We start from the raw sequence: 18,844 nt of genomic DNA on the forward strand, positions 1-18,844 counted from the left end.
GAAAGATCTCAATCAGATTCTCTACGAGTAAAGCTGAAGATGGCATTTAACAAAACAGTGCACTGACGTCATAAAGATCTTTTTTAACTGTGTTATTTGGTTTATTTTTAGCTTGTCAATGGGAATAGAGCAAGTGTTTAATTTTAGGATCGGTTCTCAGTTAGATTTAGCCAATAGCGATATCTAGGGCTTTGACCAAGTGTTCTTATCACCGGGACAGGTTGCCGCTGATACGATGCTTTGCTGGCGCCATCCCCAGCTGTTGCATCTCAATTAAAGCAAATAGTATGCAATTTCCAGCAAATCAGGCTTAACAAATAAAGTAATATTATTGTTTTATGTCTACAAACCACCGTATCCAGCTTGTATAACCCACTTGGACTAAATAGCGGTATGCGACTACCTAACATGTGGGTTACTTATAGACATATAGACCATCCCTATAATTGACACTTTCCTGCCGTTGATGGGGTGAGCATCAATATCACACCCTTCTCGTCCTGGCTTTTGTTATTTGATAACACATGATATCAATGTTAACCCTATCAACGGGAAAGTACCAATTATAGGAATAGTCCGTAGCCTATTCTGAGTGTGCGGAAGTTCTCTAACCTCAAAGTTTCACAATTTTGTATTGTACTCGGAATTGCCATGCCTAAATAAAACAAAAAAACATTCATACAAGCTTAAAATCTTACATTATGTGTATATAGGCCAAAAAAATGTTTGGTTGCCCTCAGAGAATGACCCAAAAATTAGAATTAATTTGACCATAAAATGATCAAGCATGATACTAGCCTTTTCAAAATGGAGGAAAACTCAAGGGAAGAGCCCATGAAAAAAAAGGATCAACCTACCAGTCCTCCAAATTTTTGTCTTAGAAGGGCAACCAAACAAATTTTTTTTTGCCTAATCAAAGTCAAAGCAATCAGTCTACCCAAGTTCACAAACAATATTACCAAGCAAGAGTTACATTTATCAGCTAAATTGTCAAATTAGTTTCAACTGCATTGTGTTGAATAAAGATTTCAACTGTGGATAGCAAAAATTATGCATATAAATAACCTGGCTTTTACCTGTGTATGTTCCCCTGGAGTAAAAATTGATACAAGGCGATGCTTCTAATGCAGTATGGGCCTATCTTAAGACGTCTGATTTGATCAATATCAATGGATTATATTCCAAGTTGATATTTTTTTGAAGGAGCAAATATATCCTGCAGTCAGTTATGTTTTCAATGAATCAATTCCATAAGTCAAGATTGTTTTGACACAGTCTGAGTACTGATCCTCAAGTCGCTAAACTCTCTGGGCCTTTTATATTTGACAAAGTAAATGAACTACAATGTTGTCTACATTAAAAAAATTGATCGAATCTCATTTATCCGATGTAACGACTGTTTTGTCAGCATCTCCCGTTTTCTCTTTCAAAATATGGAGATGCAGAGTGCTAAATATTTGCCTAACATTACACATTCTTTGTATCTATCTACAATATTAACCCCATGAGAACTACCTGCCGATTGGCCAAAAAGAAGTTTTCATTATCAATTGGCCCAATCAGCAACATTGTTAGAATAATTTCACCACACAAAAAAATTAGGATGAATTATTTGCAAAGCTCCATTCTGATTGGTGATTAAAATGAAGATATCATGTAATTGACCAATCAGAGGCAATGTTAGATCGGCAGGTAGTGCTCAGAGGGTTAAGTGAGTAAATATGCCAGCCTAAAGCATAACCTCTCTCTGAACCGTACTGACCTATTTTTGGCAGACAAATGATATTATGTAATGTTTCCTTGTTTTTGACAGCATTTCCCGAAGCATGTTAAGATTCCCCGTTTCCTTACTATAACATTTTCTAGCTCATAACATATTCCTCAGTGTTCAAGTCCGGTCCAGTATGCCATGTTATTGTTAAATCAAGCCTGAAGTTATTACATTTTTGTCTAACAACACCCTTAAGATGATAGATGTGCATAAAATGGTGACCAATTAGGTTCCTTCTGTCAGTATGAGATATGTCCATCCATAACCTCGTATGACTTATCAGTAATCGGCAGAATGAACCACTTTTGAGTGTCACTTTATGGAGTGGTTCCAATGTGATCACCTGGTGTATTAGACCAACCATGCAGGTGTCGGAAGAGTCACCTTTATCAATTCACAACCAATGTTGTTGTATCTTGTCACCCAGAAATTGTTGATGTAGAAAAATTGTACTCTCTTATGTTACAATTACTGAGAATATGAACAAACTTTTACAACATCATGACTTGTATCATTCTTGCCTAGTTCAGTGATCATGCATTTTCTGTTAACTATCCTCATCAAATTATAATCAGTAAAAAGTTGCATTTTGTCTGTGTTTTAGGGAAACAGTTCTCATCAAGTATCTGTATCTGCTGTGGTGTCTCTAGTTATTACTATCTTAGTGCATCTGCTTGTAACAATATCCTTAAAATGATAGATGTGCATAAAATAGTGACCAATTAGGTTCTCTTTAGTATGAGACGCATCCGTCCATAACCTCTTCTACCGTTATCGGCAGAATGAACCACTTTTGAGTGTCACTTTATGGAGTGGTTCCAATGTGATCACCTGGTGTATTAGACTAACCATGCAGGTGTCGGAAGAGTAACCTTTATCAATTCACAACCAATGTACTTGTATCTTGTCATTCAGAAATTGTTGATGTACAATAATTGTACTCTCTGGTGTTACAATTCCTGAGAATATGAACAAACTTTTACAACATCATGACTTAATCACATCATTCTGGCCTTTTTCAGCAATCATGTGGTTATTCTGTTAGCTTTCCTCATCAAATTGTAATCAGTAAAAATGTGGATTTTGTCTGTGTTTTAGGGAAACAGTTCTTGTCAAGTATATGTATCTGCTGTGAGGTCTCTAGTTATTACTACCTTAGTGCATAAAATAGTGACCAATTAGGTTCCCTTTTGTATGAGATACATCCATAACCTCTTCTACAGTAATCGGCAGAATGAACCAGTTTTGAGTGTCACTTTATGGAGTGGTTCCATTGTGAGCACTTGGTGTAGTAGACCAACCATGCAGGTGTTGGAAGAGTCATCTTTATCTATTCACAACCAATGTACTTGTATGAATGTAAATATTATTCGACATACTGGCGTATCACGTGTCGTATATGTCAATTTTGAATGGAGAATAATTTTTCAAAAAATTTGACATATTGGCGTATAAGTTTAATGACTAATTACAATTAATTGGTGAATGACAACAATGTATTTTATACATTAAATGTAACTTAAATATTTATATTTTCATATCCATTCAAGAAAAGGGGACATTTTAATCGAGGCAATGTATGACAAACGATTAAAAGTTGCAAAAACTTCAGATGCGATTATCTCAAAATGGCCATTTTTGTGATACGCCACTATGTCTTGCGGGCGATGAATTGTACTCTCTGATGTTACAATTACTGAGAATATGAACAAACTTTTACAACATCATGACTTGTATCATTCTGGCCTTTTTCAGCAATCATGTGGTTATTCTGTTAGCTTTCCTTGATCAAATTGTAATAGGTAAAAATGTGGATTTTGTCTGTGTTTTAGGGAAACAGTTCTTGTCAAGTATATGTGTCTGCTGTGATGTCTCTAGTTATTACTACCTTAGTGCATAAAATAGTGACCAATTAGGTTCCCTTTTGTATGAGATACATCCATAACCTCTTGTACAGTTATCGGCAGAATGAACCAGTTTTGAGTGTCACTTTATGGAGTGGTTCAAATGTGATCACCTGGTGTATTAGACCAACCATACAGGTGTCGGAAGAGTAACCTTTATCAATTCACAACCAATGTTGTTGTATCTTGTCACCCAGAAATTGTTGATGTAGAAAAATTGTACTCTCTTATGTTACAATTACTGAGAATATGAACAAACTTTTACAACATCATGACTTGTATCTGCTGTGAGGTCTCTAGTTATTACTACCTTAGTGCGTAAAATGGTGACCAATTAGGTTCCCTTTAGTATGAGACGCATCCGTCCATAACCTCTTCTACCGTTATCGGCAGAATGAACCAGTTTTGAGTGTCACTTTATGGAGTGGTTCTGATGTGAGCACTTGGTGTAGTAGACCAACCATGCAGGTGTCGGAGGAGTCATCTTTATCAATTCACAACCAATGTAGTTATATCTTGTCACCCAGAAAACTGTACTCTCTAATATTACAATTCCTGAGAATATGAACAAACTTTTACAACATCACTGATGACTTGCAACTTTCTGGCCTTTTTCTGCAATCATGTTGTTATTCTGTTAGCTTTCCTCATCAAATTGTAATCAGTAAAAATGTGGATTTTGTCTGTGTTTCAAGGAAAACAGTTCCTGTTAAGATGATAGATGTTTCTTTTAGTATAACATTAGCAGAATGAACCAATTTTGAGTGTCACTTTGTGGAGTAGTTCCGTTGTGAGAACCTGGTGTAGTCGCCCTTTATCAATTCACAACCAATGTAGTTGCATCTTGTCAACCAGAAATTGCTGATGTAGAAAAATTGTATGCTCTGATGTTACTGATAGTATGGAGATACTTGAATGAAAAATGTTGGTTTTGTCAAGTATCATTTATATAATCAGTCTATAATATCGAATTGATTAATTCGAATTAAACAATTCATTGATGTTAGCACTGGGTAGTAGCCATTACTGCCAGTAGACAGGAAGTCTAGAAAGTTGACCTCAACGCTGTAGGTGGTCTTCCTGTACTTTTGAATGGGACAGCAGTAACCTTGGGCATGTTTTAGACCAAAATTTTGGATTTTTCAGTTATTTTTCTAAGTTTGTGAGAGCATAACAAGACTATCCGTCGATGGATTTTTATTTCCGTCGGTAGATATTTTTAAAATTAAGTTTTTCATAACATATTAAAAAGGCAGAGACCCCTGATGTATAATAAATTAGCTAGGTAAGTTTTGAGTAACCTTGATGAAAATTATCAAAAAAGTGCCTATTCAATTGTGTGGGTACGGTCCATCACCTGTCACTTGGTAGTCTTGTAACATGTCTAATGGCGCTGCCCATGGCCACTCGATGAATTGTTTAATTCGAATTAATCAATTCGATATTATAGACTGATAATGGTAAACTTATATCTGTTTGGCTTGAATTGGAGGTATTACGTATCCTGGTCATATGCTTGCCTGACCCTTAATTACTCTAAGCTTAATTTTAATGATCAAAATGGTTTGATTTAATTTCAACAAATGTACATATCCACTCTAAGGATTATACAGACTCATTGACCTTTTAAATATTGGTCTCATTTTGTACCATGAAACATTAAAGTGTGTGTGTATCTGTAAAGTGTATTAACCTTTTTCCCCTGATGTAAACCCTGACTGCAAAATTCCAAGTTTTTTTGGAAAATATTTTATTTTGGATTTTCACACTGAGTAATAACATGACTTATGCATGAGCCAGTGGTTCATACAAGTAGTCAGTAATATATTTGCAAAAACACATTCCATACAGACACTATACCTACATCATTGAATCCTTTTACAGCTTCATGTTAAAGGATTAAATTGCAAAAGATACTTAAAATGAGTATAGGCCTGTTTCATCTATGTGAAAATGATACCAAAGCTACTACTTAGTTAGAGAGATATGGTCAGTTGTTAATGTGGCTGGCTTGTAGTAGATTGATTATAGATCCACAGAGTGAGCGGAAACCCTCTGCTTGAACTATACCTTGGGACTTTAAAGACAAAATGGCGTCTCGGAGTTAAGTCGAGCCAAATGGACGCGACTTGTACCAAATGACAGGAGGTAGTTCGACTGCATCCAAATATGTATCCATATACAGTTCAAGTAAGATATTATCTAAGTAATGGTTCATCTCGAAGCCAAACAAGCTATTATAAACCCCCAGACTATTTGATGGCCGGGAGTTTGACCCCGCTTTATCGGATGTAACATCTCAGATTTGTATCCACACAGATATGACAACCTTTCGATGGTTCCCGATATCTTACTTTTTTGCTTGTTTTGTCTGTGTACTTTTACAGCATGGCGTTACACCCATTATCTGGGCTGCAGGCAGAGGACATACGGCAGTCGTTGAGAGCCTTTTGAAACATGGAGCCAAAGCAAACTCAGCAGACAAGGTAGTTACAATGAAACATAAACAGTGTAATATTTTGTTGTCTTTATCCTATTTATTTCTGGAAACAGTGCTCATTTTTGCGGTATAATTCAAAACTTCACAACTTCTGTTTATTCATAGTCGGGTATTTTAAAGTTAAAATGAGAACAAACTAAGATGTGCCGTTAGGAGTTGAACAAAACGGAAAGAAAATGGTTGACAATTCCTGTTAATTGACATTTTTCCTACAGGCTATTCACCATCATGTAGAACTTCTTAGTTTTCAATTTCCTTGTCATTTTGTTTTAGAAATAGGTCAAGTCAAAGATATTTACACCATTATGTCATTGACTTACAATTACAGTAGCAGGATGGCACACTGTTTAAGGCCTTTGCTTTTTGTGTGAGAGGTCCCCAGTTCAACACTTCTGCTGGATAAAAAAAATTAAATCAAATCAACTCTCCTCTTGGCACATCAGGAAAAGATGGGACAGATGATTCATGATAAAGACCTTGTTACAGTCAGTTCCGATCAGGGTAACAGCTGATTGTCGGTTACACTTGCCTGTCCAGTAATACCTGGAGTGGCTAGCTGTAGCGACTCCTCCCCCCCCCCTTAACCAGGTCAGTTGGCTTGGATGAAGTTTTGTCAGTGTTATCACTCTGATTTGAGCTCTTAAGGTGGTACTACACCTCCTGATAGATTTTGCGACTAATTTTGCATATTCTCAAAAAATAACCACACACTGGTAACAAAAGTTGTGTATATTATAGGGGCAAGGAATCCAATTACTTCACTGAAATTTCAGTGATTCAAGACAAGTGGTTGATTATATATGTTAAGAAATGAGGTACATTCTAGGGGTGCCTCTTTTCTTACCATAAATAACGTACCGCTTGTCTTGAGTCACTGAAATTCCAGTGTAGTAACTGGATTCCTTGCCCCTATAATATACATAACTTTTTTTACCAGTGTGTTATTATTTTTTGAGAAAAATGCAAAAATAGTCACAAATTTATCAAGGGCTGTAGTACCACCTTAATGCCTGGATATGCTTAACTTGAAAAACAAAATAATAACACAAAAAATATGAAACAAAATCACGTAGCTGGCTGTTACAAGAGTCCATAGTTCAATAATGATGTGACTAAATATTTAAAGAATATATTTGGTACATTTGAATGAAACCAATCTAATATGTACCAACAGAATATGGTGTTGGGAATTTAATTAAGTTGGAGGGTTCAACAACTTAACAGCAGACTTTGAACTTAGTATCTGTGACTTTTATCTACCTTCTATCATGGCTATGTCACAGTTAAGGTCATCGCACTGTTATTGATTCATATGCATTAATATTTCTTTTGTTTGCCAATATTTTTTTAATGCAAATTTGCTATAAAATAGACCAAATGATTGTGCTGCTGGCGAAAAACTGTATCATTTACAAACTAACTGTACCACATATAATTTGAGAGAGGAATTAGACAAATCAAAGTTAGTTCTGGCGCTGTGTATATTTTATGAATATCCATGTTTAAGGCCTATGAACTCATTTGAATATTTTGATAGAAATGTGATCAATCTTGGGTAACTTTTCAACTTTGGATCCGGTGACTTTAAGTACCAAGCCACTTTGGCAATTTCCATTACCATCCGGCGACTTTAAATACCGAGCCACTTTAGTTTCCAGGCGCATAGAAACCAATCCAATGATTGAGAGAAAATTTGGGCAACTTTTGATGATTTGACCTTGATTTGGGCTGAACATTTTTGGCAACTTTGTTTAATAAATGTTAGCTATTAGGGTAGATCCATCGTGCTAAGAACTTTTCTTGGCACTGGCCATGCTGCAGGTAACTGCTAAAAGTTACCTGCCTAGCTGATACAATTTTTTTTTCATTTCCACTATATATTGGACTCATATTGAGCAGTAAATAAATTGCTACCAGTCAGTTTGGCATGTAACTTTGTAATTTAACCAGCCCCACAGAAAAGTTACCAGCCTTTCGTTTTTGGATATGTGTTGAATTAGATCCCTGTATTGTCGATGTAGGCCCTATGTCAAATTTTGGTGTCAGTTTGTATTTTTATGCCATATTGTGTGCAAATTTTGTGTACCATCAGGCCTCAAAATAAGGTGTGCCTTAGGGCCAGTTGATTTTAAGCCAGGGCCCCTGGATTTTTTAAGAGGGCCTTCAACTTTGGTTTATTTTGAGACCTGTGTACTGTATTGATGACATGCCATGCAACTTACATTATCATCTTTTCTGCTCCTTTTTCACTCAGTATGGAACCACCGGGTTAGTTTGGGCAGCTAGGAAAGGACATGTTGGCTGTGTCAAAGCTCTCTTGGAGAATGGTGCTAACGTTGACATTGCTGGAATGGTAAGTCAAAACTCTTTACACTCTGTTTGTTTTTTTATTTGCTTGGAATAGACCTTTCTTACTATATTCCATCATGCACTATTCCAGTAGTTTGCTTTCTTTTGTCTTAGTATGAGGTTGAAAGCAGTATGTGAAATCTGATGTTTGAATGCAGATGTGAGAATATTCCCTGCACATGTACTTCATGGAATGCTGCATTATGGGATATGTATAAAGGGGGAAAGGTCTAGGCCTATTGACCTTTTTCGGTAAATCCCATAAGCCTTTGCGGGTAGACCTGAGATGTGGTCATTTGATGTGCCCATCGTTTAGCGAACAACATTACTGCTAATTGCAAATTGGCGTGACGTCAAATGACGATGTCTCAAGTCTAACTGCAATGAATTATGAGACGTACCGAAAAGGTCAATTAACAAAAAATGCCTTTCCCTGGTTCTAATACGCATAATTTGACCATGGTGACTATCACTAGAAAAAATTATTCTTATGCTTATTTCCCTTTAAACTACTTTCCCTGCATTAAAAGGGCATTTCGTGATCCACAGCCTCATCCCCCACTTTTCTCAAAAAAAAGTTGAGATTTTTATATCACTGGAAACCTCTGGCTACATAATGTTTATGTACAAAATATTTCTTGCAGATTAATTCGCTTAGCAAAGATATCGTGAAATGCACCAGAACGAAATTACAACGCATTGTCTATGGAGCAGTGTAATACACATAATCATGCATAACTCATGAACGCATAAAATCGGAATCAACTGAAATTTTGGGAATAGGTTTTTTTGTGGATATCTAATGAAAAATGACATAAATAGAGGATGCTAGGATCACGAAATACTCCTTTAAGAGAGCAGCGTTTCCACAATTTCTTTCATTTTCTTATTTGGGAAAGATACGTTACCCTCCAAAGGCCAAGATTTGCTGGGAAAGCTCTTCCTGAATTCTTCATTTTGGCTTCTGGCTAGTGCTGGAACAAAGATGATTTCCTGGGGGAAATATCTTCCTGAATTCCCCATTTTGTCAGGACAAAAATAATATTTCCTGGGAAGGATATTTCAGAATTCTCCATTTTGGCTTCCAGCTAGTGCCATAACAAAGTTTATTATTATTTTTGCTACAATTTGATGCAAAAAATACATACTTGGGTATGTGTGATAATAATCCATTCAAGTATGCAGTCCAAGTGTTGACAAGAAGAAATCATTAGGAGTAAAGCTTTCACTCGTTAAAATCCCAGATCTATAATTATACTTTGCTAAGATAGATAACTGAGCAGTGTAATCACCTGGGGACTAAATACCTCCGGGTTGGTTCCTAGACAGGCTAGAAACAATCTTGTTACCCTGCAAAGGCCAAGATTTGCTGGGAAAGCTCTTCCTGAATTCTTCATTTTGGCTTCTGGCTAGTGCCGGAACAAAGATGATTTCCTGGGGAAATATCTTCCTGAATTTCCCATTTTGTCAGGACAAAAATAATATTTCCTGAGAAGGATATTTCAGAATTCCCCATTTTGGCTTCCAGCTAGTGCCAGAACTAAGTTTATTATTATTTTTGCTACAATTTGATGCAAAAATACATACTTGGGTATGTGTTATAATGAGGCCGTGTAAAATTAATATTTTGGTTCTCGTCCCCTCCCTCCTCAATTTCTGGGATTTGTCAGATTTTTTTTTTTTTTAGATTTTTCAATTTTTTAAAACTTTGGAATGATTTATGAAATCTTCATACATATAAATAAGTTTATTAGAGAACAAGCATCACTTCCAAGTCTTTTTGTGGTACTCTAGGGGGTTTATCACTCAGAATCTCACATTTGAAAAAAAAAAAAAGGGCCTCATCGTTTCCCGAGCACTGTTGGAGAAGACCGAAAACTACTGACAATGCTAATTTTACATTGAAAAAAAACACCTCCTCCCTCATCAATTCATGAAAATCCTCTGGACAAGAACCAAAACATTAATTTTATAATCCATTCAAGTATGCAGTCCAAGTGTTGACAAGAAGAAATCATTAGGAGTAAGCTTTCACTCGTTAAAATCCCAGATCTATAATTATACTTTGCTAAGATAGATAACTGAGCAGTGTAATCACCTGGGGACTAAATACCTCCGGGTTGGTTCCTAGACAGGCTAGAAACAATCTCTTGACCAAAGTGCCTGATTCAGTTCAACTGCAAGATTGCGCTTGTCCCGATTGACTTGCGTATTTTGCTGCGAGGCTATGCTAATACCTAATCAAAACAGCTTGGTAACCTTGCTAAGTCAGTAGAAAAATCGTCCCTCTCTCTATAGTTACTTTAACCGTGCATAATATGCATCATTTTTTTTTAAAATAAATTTTAGCCCAGGAGCATTTCGGGTGAGCGGGTTTATGCTAAGCTTAGAAAAAATTCCCAGGTGACTAGGTTTCAATGAAAAAAAATGCAGTGGAGGCTTACTTTGCACTTGACTTTACTACTGAATGTCACCCATGCAATAACATGAAGGATTAATGTATGTTGGCTAGGCTTGGCCAAAATCTTGAATATTTTTTCTGTCTCTTATATATCAGTTAATTATACTCTAGACTTGTCTCTTGATCTATAGAATAGAGGTCATTTGAATTGTGCAGGCCCGTAGCAAGGTGTGAAAAAGTGGGGCGGCCATATGACGGGGTCTGGGCTGGCTGAGACCCCCCAGAAGGGGTCAAGTTGGCAAAGGTCTCGCATTTTTAGGTACACAATGCATGTAAAACCTGTTGGGGAGGGGGGGCAAAGGTTTTGGGTTAGGGCCAAGGCTTTGTATTGTTCAGGGTAAGCATGTAAGGTTTGAGGGATGGGTAGGGTTTTGAAAGGCAAGGAAAAAAATGAAACAATTATAATTATTGAAAGGAGTGGCACAGCCAACCTGAAAATGAAGAAGTCGATGATCAGGGCATTGTGTCTAGTGAGGTATCACTAAACTATAATAGTCCTATGATCTGATGACTATTTCTCATTGATGTTTTGATTGCATAATATAATATTTTCTTCTTGGATGGCAAGAATAGAGAGGCTGATACTGTACAGTGCAGTGCTTACCCCCTCCCCTTTTTGGATTTTTTTTGTCAAAAAAGTGGTGCAGCCATGGCTGACCCGGTTGCAACGACCCTGGTATTGTGTATGTGTGTGGGGACTGGGGGTAGGTTGTGCAGAGGTCAAAGGCTATCCAACGCCTATCATCTCTGTAATGAAAAGCAAAGTTTAGGTCAGCTATGATAAATGCACATTTTCACCAAAACATTGTATGGAGTTTTCTGTATGAATTTCAGCATAATATCATAAAACCAAATACTGGCTTTAGTTCAGTCTAGAGACCACCTTGTTTTCTATTTAGTTCTGCTAGGATGCCGACTAAAAGGAATGAACATAATGATAAGATAGATATTTGTAAATAATCTTGCAATTTTAGGGGTCTCCTTGAGGTGTACAAAATTATCAGTGACAATGAGAAAAGTGGTTTTTTTTTCTCTCACTCGCAGTGAAAAAAAAAGTTCAGCAAATGTTGTTTATGTGTAGGGTTTAGGGTACAAACCATAACCTTAACTCTTCATATTCATGTTAGGGTTAGGTTAGACAAGAAGATGAAATGACATGAAATTTTAAAGAATAAAATTATAAAGTGGGCTGTAGGACTCTTTGCCCATTCTTTGATGCCAACATGTCTGAGAACCAGCTTGATTGCTAAAAATTTGGTCTGCTCATTCCAGGAAAATTTTGGAATTTGGAAGGGAAATTTAGGATTTGGCAGGGAATTTCTGTATTTTGAGGAATATTTTTGGATTTGGAGGACAATTTTTGGATTTGCAAGAAAACTTTGGAATTTGGAGGGAAATTTTTGTCTTGAAAAAGATATATCCAGGAAGCTCACACTGGGAAATTTGGTAATTTGGAGGGAAATTTTTGGATGTGGCAGGAAATTTTTGCATGACAATTTTGGATTTGGGAGGACAATTTTTGGATTTGCAGATACTTTTTGGATTTAGACGGAAATTTTTGTATTTGGAGGGAAATTTGGGGATATGGAGGGGAATGTTGGGATTTGGAGGAAAATTTAGATATCTCATATAAGAAATACATAAAAAATTACAGAAAAATAATTTGCTATCTTGGAGTGAAATCTTCCTGGGAAATCACATTTTTTCCAGCCAGTGTTGCATTTGTATGTGTGTGCCTAAGTGAGATGTCTTATCTTGCTAAATGAACCTTGTACTGTTTAATTACACTCACAAATTACTCAGCTCAACTCCGCATCTGAAAAGGATGGAAGTCATTTTGACGTGCAAATCCGCCGTCAATTCTGTCTCGGGCTTATAACCATGATGCCCATACCGAGTCAATCGAAGAAACCCCATAGGGATTAATATTCAGAGACGCATAAAGGATAAAAAAATATATATAGGCAGCTCTCTACTGCTACCTTGGTATAAGGCAGATAATGGATTTACTGTGTTGTCAGCGAAACTAAAATGAATTCTCTCACAAGCGACAGAAAAATCGATGACAGAAAAGGAAGTCATCAATTTAACAAACGATATAGACACAATTATTGTCAGCTTTTTTGACATGGTTTATTTCAGTGAAGAAAAAGGGGGCGATTTAAGTGAAGAAGAAAAGTGTTTTATTATGTCTTCAGATTTGCTTTACTTTGATTTTTGTGGATCAGTTGGTCATGCTGATAGCCACGGTGTTCCCCAGAGGTGTCAGTGTTAATCAAATAGCGGTGGATAACCAGATTTGTGTCCGCCATAGAATGTAGAGATTTTTTTTTCTTTTCGCTTGGCTAAAATGCTGTTAGCCTCATTCAAGAAGGAGAGGAGAAGAAAAAGAAAACGGTTGACCGATTTGTTGATTGACCTGCCTTGATTTGCAGAATAATTGTGTCGCGGTTCTGGGTATTTCAAATTATAATTTTGTTGTTAACATGCTAATGGCAAAATGAATGAATGTTCCTTTTCAGAAATATTCTTAAAATGATAAATCCTAAGCCTATTTGGTACTGTGTATCAAAAATAATAAAAACTGACATATGCAGTTATATTTTGGGAGGAGGGCTTTATTGTTTTTACTGCTAAATATTTTATAATTTTCTAGTATAATATTCTCTTATGAGCCTCTTTTGATATTGCAATGGTTTGTACCATAACTGTTTGAAGCAAGATGTCTTCTTGAAATAAGATAACTACCCTTTAAACATCACTCAGTCGTCATGTAACTCCTCAATTTGGTTTTCAAATTTCACCCGAACCTACATCCATTCTAATCATAAGGACGTGAGAAACATTAAAAACGTATCCCGTCCATCGTCTGCCGTTCGTAGATGCCGGACGGCCGAACAAGTGATAATTTCATCCCTGTTCAATCCAGGCAAACAACTGTTTTGATAAGACTAGGAGTCATAATAATAATGGTGGACTGTGTAACGCTAGTCATATCTTGCAGCTATATACACACCCACCCCTACACACATGCATCCATATACACTATCACATTGGCAGGCAACTAGAGTTACCAAGCATTAAATGCCCGAGTGGCTACTTAGTTTTGGAAAATGAAAGATAACTTGATTGGCACACACAGTACAGGAGCGGCTACTGAAGTTGGGCTTTCACTGGCTCCGTGAGGAGTGCGGAATGGGAGTTTTAAAGTTAAATCAAACATTGGGGGCCTATATTTCTTTCCAAGATAGGATGGATAAGATGAAAGTTTGCAATGTGACCATATTTCTTGTAAATCGGAACACTAGTGACCCATGTCAAAATTGTGTCACATGTCCAACCTACCTTATTACCAGCATGGAAAGAGTAGTGTCTTCTACTTCCATGTTCCTAGGAAGTCTTGGGAGATCAAAATGTGGGATCGGGATGAGGGTTCAAACTCTGGATTTGATAGTTCATGAGATGGAATTATAAGCATAATTATTCTCAGTGTTTGGGACTCTCCAACTTAGACATGGTAGCGTGCACCCCCGTACAAGCACACCCATAGAAACAATGGGCTATTCCAGTTGAAATCCACACTACCCCTGTGGAAGATTTTGGAAATGTTGTAAATAGAGGGAGTATGTTTTGGTCAGGGTTAATCATTTTGAAACACATACTCCCCCTGCAGTATGACTTTACCTATAGCATCCACAACAGGAGTGAGTACATCAAATGGAAGTTACCCAAATGTCTCTTCTATTTAAAACTCATACTCCCCCTTTAGAAGACTTTAACTAAATCTTCCACATGGGTAGTGTGGATTTTAAATGGAATAGCCGAATGACCTGATTTCCAGCAAATGCATAGCGCTGGAGTTAACTAACAACATGATTTGACAAAACATGTACATTGAAGTAAACCGTATTATGTTAATATTCCTGTGACTTCCTTGAGAGTGTGGGCTAGATGGATGGCCGTCCGGCCAGTCGACGCTAAACAGCATGCATACTAGGGGGTATAAAGTGATTTCCCCACAGTTTATAGGCCGTCACATGCATCAGTGAGAACACATGTTCAATTTGTCGCCATCAAATATTCATGACGAGGGAGCTAGGGTGGGTTTGTCACTTTCTCATTCCATGACGATAAGGCGAAGGAGGCACCAGTAGGATACCAATGATGCAATTTGACTCGTTAAAGACGAACACATTTGTCTAACATGGTATTTCATTACATGGAGTTGAATTACTGACTGGTTTCTGCAAGAAAATTGGTTTTTTCTTTCTTTCTTGTGTTTCTTTTTGCTCATTCTTTCTCTCTTTGTTTTTTTTTCATTTTTCTTTCTTTCATTCTTTGCTCACTTTGTTCTTTTTGCTGACTGTCTTTCTTTCTTTGTTTTTTTCTTTGTTTGTTTGTTTGTTTGTTTGTTTGTTTGTCTGTTTGTTTGTTTCTTTCTTTCTTTCTTTCTTTCTTAGTTTCATCCTTTCTTTCTTAAAATGATAAGAAAATAATAATAAAATGACGTTTATTAAGCGCCTTATCAAAAAGGTCTTTCTTTCAATCTTTCTTCCTTTCTTTCCTCCTTTCTTCATTTCTTTCATGCATTCTTTCTTCCTTTCCTTCTCTCTTTCATTCTTTCTTTCCTTACACAACTGATAAAAAGTTGCTGTGTGGAGTACTTAGCTCTGCAAACAATTCATACATACACAAAGACAAAAACATATAGCCTCATCAATAATTTGCGGGTATAATGAAGTTGAAACAGTCATTAATCAGGTGCGTAGCTTATTAATATAACATATCATATATATAACTTATTCCTTTGTCAACTCGTTCTCTATGAATTTTCAATCAATGTAACACAGTATGTTGCGACAGGAAAGAGGTGACCTACTTACCATCATAGTCTTAGCAGACTCTATCAATTCAGTCATCATAATCATAATAGTGTATCTAGGGACGATAACCCAATTCTGTGTAGAATTTGATGTTGAATTTATGATGATGTGGAGTAATATAAAAGATGATAAAGACAGAAAGAAGGAAGAGGAATATTGAAAGTATCAATAATCTAATGGGGAGTAATCAAGTGATGTTGGTTTACATTTTTTTTTGCTATAACGGGCTATTCCGATTGTAATCCATACACCCCCTGTGGAAGACATGACCTTAATCTTCCACACAGGGAGTGTAGATTTCAAATGGAGTCACCCATCAAATGATGTAGTTTTACATCTTTTTGCTATAATGGGCTATTCCGGTTGAAATTCATACAACCCCCTGTGAAGATGTGATATAAATCTTGCACACAGGGAGTGTAAATTTCAAATGGAGTCACCTATTCAGGCAGCTTGATTTGAAATTCTCACTCCCCTGTCTTTAGAATGTTTTAAAAACATTTCTATGTTTGCTGGGGTGCTCTGCATATATATATCATTGTTGAAATCTTTCCCACTGATTTAAATTAAAGACAGACAGACAGACAGACAGGTCAGGACAGAAATGGAAGGAGGATAAGATAAAAAAGATGAAAGCATAGATGCAAATGTCAGAATACAAATAATCATCTCCAGAGTGTCTTCATTTTACACAATAATTATTAACCTGTTCCAATGATATGTTTGTGTTTCTGCAGAATTCCTGGACAGCCCTGATTGTGGCATCTCGTGGTGGCTACAGAGAGGTAGTTGAAATGCTGCTTGGTCACAAGCCTAACATCAATGCTGTGGACAAGGTCAGTTAGTTCTTACAATCAATTGATCTATATCAATCAATCAATAATAAATAGATAAATGCTTCTTGGTCACAAGCCTAACATCAATGCTGTGGACAAGGCGAGTCAACTCTGTCAATCAATTGATCAGTGGATCGATATCAATCAATCAATCAAAATTGAAACATTTTGAACAAATAATGCAGAAATCAACATAAGTTTGCCTATTTCCCAATATTTCAACAAGAAATATTAATCAGTAATATAATGTTTTGTACAGGTCTGCATGCTCTCTGCATACTGAAAAAATCTATAGAAACCTTTTTAGAATTTTTTTTTTTTATTTCAGCCAAATTCTCTGACTTCCCTTGACAAATTAAAGAAATAACAAAAAAACCTTGACACATGGGGGAAAATAATGTGATAAGATTCAAAATTTAAAAGCTACGCACATGGTCATCTAAGACAAACCTAATGATAATAGAATCACACTTCCAAGTTGAAGTAGAGAAAAAACAGCACCCAAACAAACATCAAGCATATGAATACTGAATTGTTATTTTATTTCTGCAGGAGGGTATGACTGGTCTGTGTTGTGCTGCAAGAGAAGGTCATGCTGAGGTAGTTGAGTTGCTCTTGACTCAGGGAGCTTATGTCAATGTACAAGACAAGGTTAGTATCTCGGACACTAGATAGAATTTGTCAAATTTTTTATGCTTCCACCGAAGGTATTATGTGTCTGTCCATCCAAGCTTATGAGTGTAATTTCTTGAAACTCATAAAGCATATACCGTATTTTCTCGAATAGTCGCCCCCAGGGATGTTGCATTTTCCAAAAGGGGGCGTTTATTAGAGGTTTTTTAGAACCATTAAAATCATTAGGTAAACTTAAAATCTCACGCTGAAATAACGAAGTATGAACTTGGGAACGATGACTTCCGGTTCACTTTCGGTTTACGACCAGATTTTCGCCAATTGCCGAAGCTTACTACACAAGATAGCATAGAAATATCAGCATTTTTGAAACATCTTGGTTGAAAAAAGTGGTGGGGTCGTCTATAATTGAAGGGGGCAACTATTCAAGGAAATACAGTATTGCTGGATTTGAAGGAAGGGTGGCAATTAGTGGTCTTCAAATTATATTTGGTTTCATCACAAAATATGCTAATTTTACATAAATTTATTTCTTTTGGGGAGAGGAATTTGAATTTTTTTAATTTCTTCCCCCCGCTGCAAGAGAAATCACCCCGGTTAAGATAATGTGTGTCAAGGCAGAGGCATTGCCGCTGACTCTTTGCATGCAGAACCGTGCAACCTGAGAACCACAAAATTCTAGTTAATTACTGAAAATCTTTAGAATGTAGAGGGATGAAGGAGGAGAAGAGTTTAGGGGATGTGTGCATTTTATTTTAATAAAGCTAATTATGAAATAATTTTTCTTTTGTCTTGGCACCTGCTGTGTACCCTTTGAATTCAAAAGCAAATCTGTCTTCTATTTTCCTTTTTTCTTATTAGTCAAGTATCAAATTTATATAATAGTTATTTTAGCTATTACAAATAAGATATTGAAATCCAAAGCCATGGAGTCGTCATCTTTATTCGTTAAACAAATTGTGCATGTATTAGTTTACTGAAAGAATAGAATGGGCTATTCCCTTTAAAATCCACACTCCCCCTGTGGAAGATTTTGGAAATATCTGTCACAGGGGGAGTATGAATTTCAAATGGAATGAACACATTTGGAGCTCCATTTGAATTTCATACACCCTCTGAGAAAGATTCAACCTGAATCTTCCCCTGAGGGAGAGTAAGTTGCAAATGGAGCTGCTAAATGTGTTCATTCCAATTGAAATTATATTCCCCTGTGGCAGATATTTCCAAAATCTTCCACAGGGGTAGTGTGGATTTTAAAGGAATAGCCCAATAAAAGGAGAGAAAAGAAACAAAACCTTGGAGTGTTGAAGAAATGAACATGTTGAAAAGTCATTGACTGCATTTGCTTGCATGCTATATGTCCTAACCCCAATAAGATATATACTTTACACAAGATCAAGTTTCCAAATGCTAATGTTGTACAGCACACGCACTCGTGTGTCATCACATTGAGTAGTTGCAACATGATTTTAATTTTATTGAAGGATTTATTTTGGAAAGCGTGGAG

The 18,844-nt window shown here is 36.5% G+C and overlaps 1 protein-coding gene across 1 annotated transcript in view; it reads left to right on the forward strand.

Annotated features, from left to right (window-relative positions):
• The window catches only part of LOC140160606 (kinase D-interacting substrate of 220 kDa B-like), a 193,419-nt gene that overhangs the window by 110,922 nt on the left and 63,653 nt on the right, over positions 1-18,844 (forward strand). Inside the window, 4 exon segments of the mRNA XM_072183850.1 lie at positions 6,063-6,161; positions 8,430-8,528; positions 16,606-16,704; positions 17,257-17,355. Of these exon segments, the coding sequence (XP_072039951.1) occupies positions 6,063-6,161; positions 8,430-8,528; positions 16,606-16,704; positions 17,257-17,355 (396 nt within the window).

This window comes from Amphiura filiformis, chromosome 9 (genome assembly GCF_039555335.1).
Source record: "Amphiura filiformis chromosome 9, Afil_fr2py, whole genome shotgun sequence".
NCBI lineage: Eukaryota > Metazoa > Echinodermata > Ophiuroidea > Amphilepidida > Amphiuridae > Amphiura > Amphiura filiformis.